The sequence below is a fragment of the Athene noctua genome, chromosome 1 (genome assembly GCF_965140245.1).
Source record: "Athene noctua chromosome 1, bAthNoc1.hap1.1, whole genome shotgun sequence".
Classification (NCBI taxonomy): Eukaryota; Metazoa; Chordata; class Aves; order Strigiformes; family Strigidae; genus Athene; species Athene noctua.
In genome coordinates this window covers 55,009,159-55,017,764 of record NC_134037.1, presented here as the reverse complement: position 1 = coordinate 55,017,764, position 8,606 = coordinate 55,009,159, and the positions used below count along the sequence as shown (strand labels likewise).

The 8,606-nt window shown below is 53.8% G+C and overlaps 1 protein-coding gene across 1 annotated transcript; it reads right to left on the bottom strand.

Annotated features, from left to right (window-relative positions):
- Positions 1 to 541: 541 nt before the first annotated feature.
- Positions 542 to 6,018, bottom strand: MARCKS (myristoylated alanine rich protein kinase C substrate). Its single transcript, XM_074896180.1, has 3 exons — positions 5,389 to 6,018; positions 4,972 to 5,144; positions 542 to 3,792 (listed from the first exon to the last, which is right to left on the bottom strand). The coding sequence occupies exons 2-3, from the start codon at positions 5,068 to 5,070 to the stop codon at positions 3,013 to 3,015; spliced, it is 879 nt and encodes a 292-aa protein (XP_074752281.1). The 5' UTR covers positions 5,071 to 5,144; positions 5,389 to 6,018; the 3' UTR covers positions 542 to 3,012.
- Positions 6,019 to 8,606: the final 2,588 nt, after the last annotated feature.

The window sequence follows — 8,606 nt, the reverse complement described above, 5'->3', positions numbered from 1 at the left end:
CTCAGTCCCTCGGGGATTGAGGGAGGAGGGATGCTCTTGCACAATTCTTTGGCAGGAGAAAGCAGCTCAAAACTCCTCCATTTCTGCTATTTCAAGCCCCTTCTGATTCCCATCTTCTTAAACCGCATAGTGAAAAACTGGTATCATTGACTTTCATGCGACTGCTGGGACCAGAGTAGAACATGCAACTGGTCCTCAGATGTATTTTTGAAACATTACTAATGTTAAGGCTTGAAAAGAGATTTCAAGTCAAACCAAACCATGGAATGACAAAGCTCCAGGCCCGGCTGATGGGACAGGAGCAATTCTGCACCCCCAGGACTGGAAGCATGTCAGAAAACACCACCAGCTGAGCGAGGAAAGAAACATGAATGTTTGAGGAGAGTAGGCTGGGAAAAATCTGAAAAAGAACTTTACTAGCAATTATTTTCTTTATAGGTACACATACAGTTTGACAAAGAAAAAAAAAAAAAAAAGAAGAAATTCAGACTTCTCTTTAAGAATTCTTGGATTTAAATATATATATATTTATTAAAAAGAGACATTGACTCTATGGCCAAGACATCATGCGTCTCAGAACAGGTTTTTACAGCCATGTTATAAAAACCCCTTAGCAAAGCAGTTATGCACTAGACTTCAAACACATGTACTCCAAGAATGACACTGGTGTGGAGGATCTTGTTTTACATCCATTTATTTTTGTCCCTCAGCAATTATAGCATAGTTTCAATACATTTCTAAAGCTATAGAGAAATACCAGGGCAACTAGAGTACATACAAGCCAAAGTTAAAATGGTAGACAGCTGAATTAAAAAAGAAAAAAAAAGAACCAAACCAAAAAAAAAAAGTATGCATTCAGCAGGAAATCTACTATACTTCATTCAGTTTAGGCTTTGTTCTTTAGGGAACAAGGTGCTAACGTGCCATTTTCTCATAAAATGAATCATAATTGCTTCCAAAGAGTTTCTGCTGAAAATTTAGGTGGAAGCAAATAAGTGTAACACTAAACTTTCTCCTATAAACTTAGAAGCAACACTTTCTTGAATCAATTTCCACCCTACAAATACCACTGCTGCTTTTCTTACATGAACCCACTGTTTTATTAAGGCATAATATGCCCTGAGCAATATGCTGGAAATTAGCCAAAAAGCCTAACAATTAAAGGCAAGCACCAAGTGATTATCTTTATAGACAAATTTTGAAATCTGTTTTGTAACTCACCTGTACTTGGGAGTAGCACTTGAGGAAAAAAAGAAAATATTGCTTTTAATTACTTTGAACAGAATGGCAGTGTTAATTCCCCCTTTCTCCTTCCAGGCTAAAGTTTTCAAGACGTTAAGAGTGACGCCTGTTCAAGAGTTGAATTTTTAAGCGACTGGGCATAAAAATTTCAGTGCCCCACCCTAAGCAATTCTAATTAAATCTTATTTTCCTCAAGAGGCAAGACTCTCATACACTGGATACCTCTGGTCTTAAAAGCAAGATGGAGCCTGGACACGGAGAATTGTACACTGTACATGCTCAGACTGCCTTCCAGTCTTCTTTTTAAAGCCAGAAAAGCCTATAAATCACCTGCTGCAATGCCCAATTTCTCTAAAAGATGCACAGTATTAGAGTCCAGGATCTAGGAAGGTAGTTTTGAAAGCTAGTGCTATCAGCACACATGACTTTATAGAAATTTAGGCAATACTGGCTAGTCCCTTTAAGCTACCAGAGTATCCATAAAAGAAAGACAACCAAATTATACATTTTATTCACATTTATTTTTCGCTTTTAGTGTGCTCACAGAAAATTAGAACACCTTAAGCAGGAGTTTAATAGCAATTTTTGTAAGCAAAGTTACATTCCATCTCTAAGTCAAATTGGTCAAAGCTTCTCCAGTATTTACAAAAACATGATAGACAAGATGCTACACAAAAAAAACCATTGCATCTGAAGAGTTTTCCTTTATTTTCAAAGACAACTGGAAAAGAAAGCATTGTCTGCTGTAATCAAAAACATACCACAGTATAAACAGTAACCATTCCACTTATCACAGCTTGGTTGAGTTTAAAATTTGTGTTTAAAAGGTCCAAGATGACTGCAGTTTTACAAAAATGGGCAGGGTGGAAAGAGTTGCAAACTTCATGTGCTTCTGGATATCAAGATTTGTTTTTTTATACAATAGTCACAGTTAAAAACACCCTGCTGGTAATACATAATTACACTTTATTAAGGTCATAAACCAGCAATAAACAATAAAGCCTATACAACTTGTATTTCTACTTAATCACTGACTGATACAGCTAACATGAGATAAGTGAAAAGTTCCTATGGTTTAAATGAATTTCTAAGACTATGATCTCTTTATCTGGGTATTGATTTTTATTTTTATTTTTTTTCCTTTTTCCTTTCCTTCTTAATCAAGACTTGTAGTGTTGTAAACCTTATAGAACATCTGCCTCACAAAATACATCGTAATAACTTTCTTTTAAAAAAAAGACTAACCCCTTACATCATTTCTGGCGGGGCACGCTCCCGGCAAGGGCTGCGCGCCCCAGGTTCCCCACTGCGGCCCCTGTCACTTCATTTGATATCCCTTATTGACCCACCCATCTCCTTCATATATGGGCATGTCCATAGACCGATCGGGAAGAGTTTTATAATATGAAGAGAGTTAAAAAAAAAAAAAAAAGTTAAAAAAACAAAACAAAAACAAAAAAAAACCCAAAACAAAAAAACCCGAACCAACCAAAACAAAACATTAATACTGATGAAAAAAAAACCAAAAAAACCCCAAAATATAGAGGGTGGGAGAGGAGGGCGGAGGAGGGCCCCCCTCCGCCCGTTGGAATGGCGGCAACACACAACGATTTGAGATGGGAGCTGCGGGGGGAGAGAAAAAAAAGAAACGAGACATCTTTTAAATCAATCCCTGGTTGTAGACAAGTTCTCCGAGACCAGTACCTGGCACCACTCCAACAAACAAACAGGGGGGAAGAAAAGTCCGTCGGCGAGGGGCGGCGGCGGCGCTTACTCCGCCGACTCGGCGGCGGGTCCCTCCGGACTGCTCTCAGAGGGGGGCTCCTGCCGCGCCGGCGCCGGCTCCTCCGCGGGGGCCGACTCCTGATCGCCGCTGCCCGCCTCGCTCGTGGCGGCGCCGGCGCCCGCCGCCTCCTCCGCCGCCTTCGCCTTCCCCTCCGCCTGCTGCTGCTGCTGCGGCGGCGGCTGCTGCTCCTCGGCCGCCGCCGCCGGGGCCTCTTCTCCCGCCGCCTTCTCGGGGGCGGCCTCGTCCGATTTGGCCTCCTGCGAGTCCCCCGCCTCCTCCTTCGCCGCCTCGGCGCTGCCGGCGGCGGCCGCACAGGCCTCCTCGGCGGCGGCCTTGCCCTCCTCGCTGCCCGCCGCCTCGGGGGCCGCCGCCTCCTCCTTCCCGCCCTCCGCCGCGGCGGCGGCGGCGCCGCCCTCGCTCTCGGCCCCCTCGCCGGCCTCCTTCTTGTTCTTCTTGAAGGAGAAGCCGCTGAGCTTAAAGGACTTCTTGAAGGAAAAGCGCTTCTTTTTTTTTTTCGGGGTCTCGCTGCTGGACGAGGGGGTCGCGCCCTCCTCAGTCTTGGGGGAGGACTCGCCCTCCGCCGGGGAGGCCGGCTCGGTGCTCTCCGCCTCGGCCGCCTCCTTCTCGGAGGCGGGCTCCGACGAGGCCGCCTCCTCCTTGCCCGTCTCCTCGGCGGGCGCGCTGCCGTTGGCCTGCACCTCCTCCTTGCCCGCCTCCGCCGCCGCGGGGGAGGCGTCGCCGTTCACCTTCACGTGGCCGTTCTCCTGCAAGACAGCGACGGGCGTTACCGGCGGTGCCGAGAGCGGTGGCGGAGATGGTGAAAGGGGGGAACACGGGCTACTGCCGCCGCCCACCCCGCCCCGCGGCCTTTCCTCGCCCGCTTCTCTGCTTCCGCGGTTTAAACCCGCGGGCCCTTCGCGGGCCGGGCCGGGCCGCGGCGGGCGCCCCCAGCGGCGGGCGGGACGAGCGGCGGCCGCCAGAGGGCGCCGCGGCTCCACGCAGCGGCGGCGGCGGCGCCGCGCACCCCCCGCCCCCGGCGCGCCCCGTCCAGCAGCGGCGGCGGCGCGGGGCGGGGAAGCGAAGGCTAACAAAGATCGCCCGGCCCCGGGCCCCCGCCCGCCCGCCGCTGCCCCGCTCCGCCCGGGCGAGGCGCCCCCACACCCCCCACACCCCCCCCCCGCGCCGCATTTGCATCTCTCAGGCGCCCGGAGCGCGGCTGGCTGCCCCCGGGGGCGGCGGGGGGGTGCCCGCCCGCAACGCCGCTGCGCGGGGCAGCGGGGGCACGGCCAGCCCGGCCGCCGGCTCACGCGTGGGGGGGGTGTGGGGTGATGGTGACAGAACGCCGTGGCCCCCGGCGGAGCTGCCGCCCCCCCGGCGGAGCTGCGGCGGAGGGGGCGGGCGGCGCAGCCCCTGCCCCACGCTCCCGCCCGAGGGGGCTGCCCGCCGCCGCCGCCGCGCTCCCGCCGAGCCCCCAGCCCGGCGGCTCCGGCCCCCGCTGCTCGGCGGCCGTCCTGCTGCCGCGGGGGGCGGTCCGCGCTAGTCACCGAGCGTCTTCGGGAGAAGGAGGTTAAGCGGGCAGAAAAGCCGAGCGGTGTAAGATCCTTCCGTTTACGAGTCACCGGGACACTTCACCGTAATACACGAGAGGTTAGCAAAAAATGGTTTTCAAAAAAGGAGAAAAAGATGTGCCCACCCCCACCACCACCGCCGCAGGAAAGATAAAGGAACGAACCATTCAAAGCCGAGCCCGTTTAAAAAAAAATAATGATTCCTTTGCCTCGAGTTGCAAAGATAAAAGGATCGACCGTATTCTCCATTGAATGTGCCACTGGGGCATCAAAGGAAGAAGAATTAAACAGGATGCGAAAGAGAGTCCGTCGAAGTTGGCTTAAAAAAAGGAGTAGGTTTAATATTTTTTTTAATTTTTTTTTTTTTTTTTTTACCTGTCCATTCGCCTTGGATGGAGATGCAGCCACTGCTTCCCCAGGTTTCTCGGCGGAGGCTTCGCCCTTTGCAGCGGTCTTGGAGAACTGGGCACCCATGCTGTCTTATTCAACAAAGAAACTCAACAGATCCAAAAGGAGGGGAAACAAAGAGCGTTGGGTTGGTATAAATACTGGGCGACCAGCAGCAGCAGCAACACACACACACACCAGAGGGGAAAAAAAAAGAGAAGAGAGAACAGAACCGATTATAATGCACTCCTTTTAAAAAATTTAAAGTTGAAGAGATCAAAAAGCAGCAGCACAGGAGGGAGGGGAAAAAAAGGGAGGAAAAAGTCGAGCAAAAAAAAAAAAAAAAAAAAGGAGCCCAAGTTTAGTAAAAAGAAGTAATAAAAAATCCCAGATTTGTAGCCGTACTGTAGACAAGGAGAAAATGGAGAAATCTCCCTGGTTGCTAATAAGATGCGGAGTCCAACGCCCAAGTGCACAGATGAATGGGCTTCCCGAGCGGTGACGGCAGCCCTCCGCCCGGCGCCGGCCAATCGCCGCCGCGCCACACAAAGGGGGGCGGGGCCTGGCCGCCCGGCGAACAATGGAGCCGCGATGGCAGCGGTTTGAAATCAGCCCCCGGCCGATAATGAATGTGCCGCTCCGGCGCGGCGCGGGCGGGCGCGCGGAGCCCCGCGCCGGGGAGCGAACAAAACACCCCGAGAAAGCGGGGCGGGCGGGCAGGAACAATGGTGCCAGGGGCGCGCGGTGAGGGTGAGTGTGAGCCTGAGTGTGAGTGAGTGTGAGTCCGTCCCGGCCCCGCCGCCCGCCCCCACCCGCTGCCGCCGCGAGAGAGCAACAGATAGTGTGTGTGCGAGCCCGGGGCGGGGGGAGAGGGAAGGAGGGGATTTGCTGCTTTGCCTTTTTTTTTTTTTTTTTTCTTCCCCCTTTGCTTTTTTTCTTTTCTTCCCTGGGTTTAATTGGTCGCGATTGTTAAATCGCCCCCAATTTGGAAGGTATTTGAACCACGTAGATCGGGTTTCGCCAAACGAGATCACGAGTCGAAATTAGTAGGTCTGTAGGCCAGATGTTGCAAACGCTAAAGCAGCGGCGGCAGGAGCCGCTGCCGAAGCAGAAACGGGCCCCTCCCCCAGAGCGATATTGGCTTGGAATAAAATATTTTGCGATTACCCTACGGCTCTAATTAAATTCTGCTGTCTGATTATTCCTGATTTGTGTTTTTAAAGTATTTTCTGAGGCGGTGACCCATTTCGAGATTACATTTCCATGCTCTCAAGTTGTGGGCGAAGCGACATTATGAGGGAAACATTTGCGCTTTCCCAAACCCCAGCCCCGAGTGTGTATTTACGTTGAATTTAAACCCTCGAATAAGATGTAACCCGAAACTAATGCATGTGAATTAACGGTGATCTCCAGCGCTTAGCAGCGATGGGGTGGGTGAAATATCACGGATCTGATTGATTTCCTTTCTCGGGGGAGGGGGCGGCGTGTGCGGGGAGCCGGCCCGCTCCCTCCGCGGCGCGATGCGGGAAAGGCTGGCCCAGACCAACCCCCCCGACACCACCTCCCCCCCCCGCTCTCCCCCCCCCCCTCCCCTTTTCGGGAGCAAAAACGAGCGTCAGAACGATCGTTTCCCAAACTCGGGTAATCTCCTCCAAACGCCTCTTGTTTATAAACAAGGATGTTCAAACCGTTCCGGTAATGAAGGGCTGCGGAGCGGGGAGGCTCGGCCCAGCCGCCCACCCTCCTCTTCCCGCGGATGGCCCGGGGCTGGCGGGGCCGGCGGGCTTTGTGCGCCCGCCGCCGCCTTTCCGTAACCCCGGCCAGGGCAGCCGGTTATTTTCAACCGGTCAAGGGAGTATTTCGTGGACTTGAGGGCAAAAGGGGCATTCGGTCGGGTGGCTTTTTCTTTTGCGGGGGGGCGTGTGGACTCTCCCTCCCCCGCCGCCGAGAGCCGCCGCTGCCCGCCGCTCCCTTTGTCTCGGCCGCCGCCGCCCGCCCCGCCGAGCCCGGCGCAGCGGCCTCCCGCTCCCCCGCGGGACTGCCCCCCATCACACACCCGCCCTCGCGGCCGCGCACCCCGCGCCGGCAACACTCGCACCCCCCGTGGGCCGGCGCGGGGGGGCGGCCGCTGGCCCCGCCGGGCCGGGGGTGCCGGGGGTGCCGCCGCCGCGCCCCGGGGCTCCCTCGGCGAGGCCGCGCCGCCGGGCGGTTTCCCTGGCGACGGCCGGGGGGGGCGACGGGGGCTCCTCGGCGGGGCCGGGAGCGGGGCGGGGGCGGCCCTGCCCGCCCCGGCGTCACCTGCGGCCGCCGGCCCCGCCGCTGCGGGGCTGGGCTGGGCCGGGCTCGGCGGGGCCGGGCGGGGTCGGGGGCGCCGCGGTGGCGGGAGCCGCTCTCCGGGGGTCCCTCGCCTGCTCCTGCCCCCCCATCGGGCCAGGGGGGGAGCGGTGTGCGGCAGAGGGTACCGGCGGCAGAAGGGGATGGCGAGAGCTGCAGAAGGCTCGTCCTGCGGCGTGACGGCGACGCGACCGTGGGGCCCGGACGGTCGGACGGCTTCCTCCTCCGTGATCCTCGTCCGTTTCCCGAGGGGACTCCACTCGTAGCGTTTTCTCTGCTCCTTTTAATCTGGATGCTGGTTTGGGGTTGTTCTGGGTTTGGTTTTTGCACTGGTTGATAGAACAGACCACCTGAGGGGACCTGCTGGAAGACCGTGGCAGCACCTCGCCATCAGTGTCAAAAGTCATCTGTCCACCTTGCACGGGCCTGCGCAATTTCACCTGCATGGGCATACGCAGTTTTACTTTCCACCGTAGCGACGTCTGAATTTCAGAGTAGTGTCACTGACAAATTTCACAGGGCGACTGTGGGAGTTTTGACGGCGTATGCTTTGCGTTATGCTCTTGATATGTTTTTCAACCATTACAATGTTTTGCAACTTGAAGAGGAAAAAGAAAGAAAAAAACTTTCACTGATGTTATTCTAGATGTTTATTTCCACAAGTTCTTCTGTAGAGTCTCTGGACAAGCAGGAAATCTGGGATATATGTATAGTCCCTCAGTCAGTCCCAGTGCGCTACAACCTGGACAGCTATCTCTGCTTTCTAACCCAAACCCTTGAACGTGAGGTGAAAATACAGGATTTAACCCCCTGACTGACCTCTTGAGCCCACCAGTTACCAGGCTGCTCCTTGTCACACCACACCTTTAAGCGCCAAGCAAACAGATACGCTGGAGGGGAGATTCCTCATTCTTAAACTTGCACTTTACTCAAGTTCCTGATCTTTTCATCTTCTTCCAAGGGGGAAAAAGACAGAAAAGAGAATCAAAACCAAAACCCAAAACAATCCCTCATTGGTGTATCGCAGCAGGACTAATCAGATATGAATGTGAAAATACAAATTTTCTACGCTGCCTTCCACACAAAAAAGTTGTTGCAGCATTTCTTTGGCAGGAACAAGGATGTATCAGTGTAAAGGTTCTTGTGTGTAGGCTGTTGGAGGTTTAGTGTCTGAAAAAAGTGGTACCGTTGTTAAGCGCATTTGTGTTAGGGCTTTTACCACAATAGCTGTGTCAGCAGAAAATCGTATCCCGTATGTGGTGTCGGTGATGATATTTCTAAGAACATGA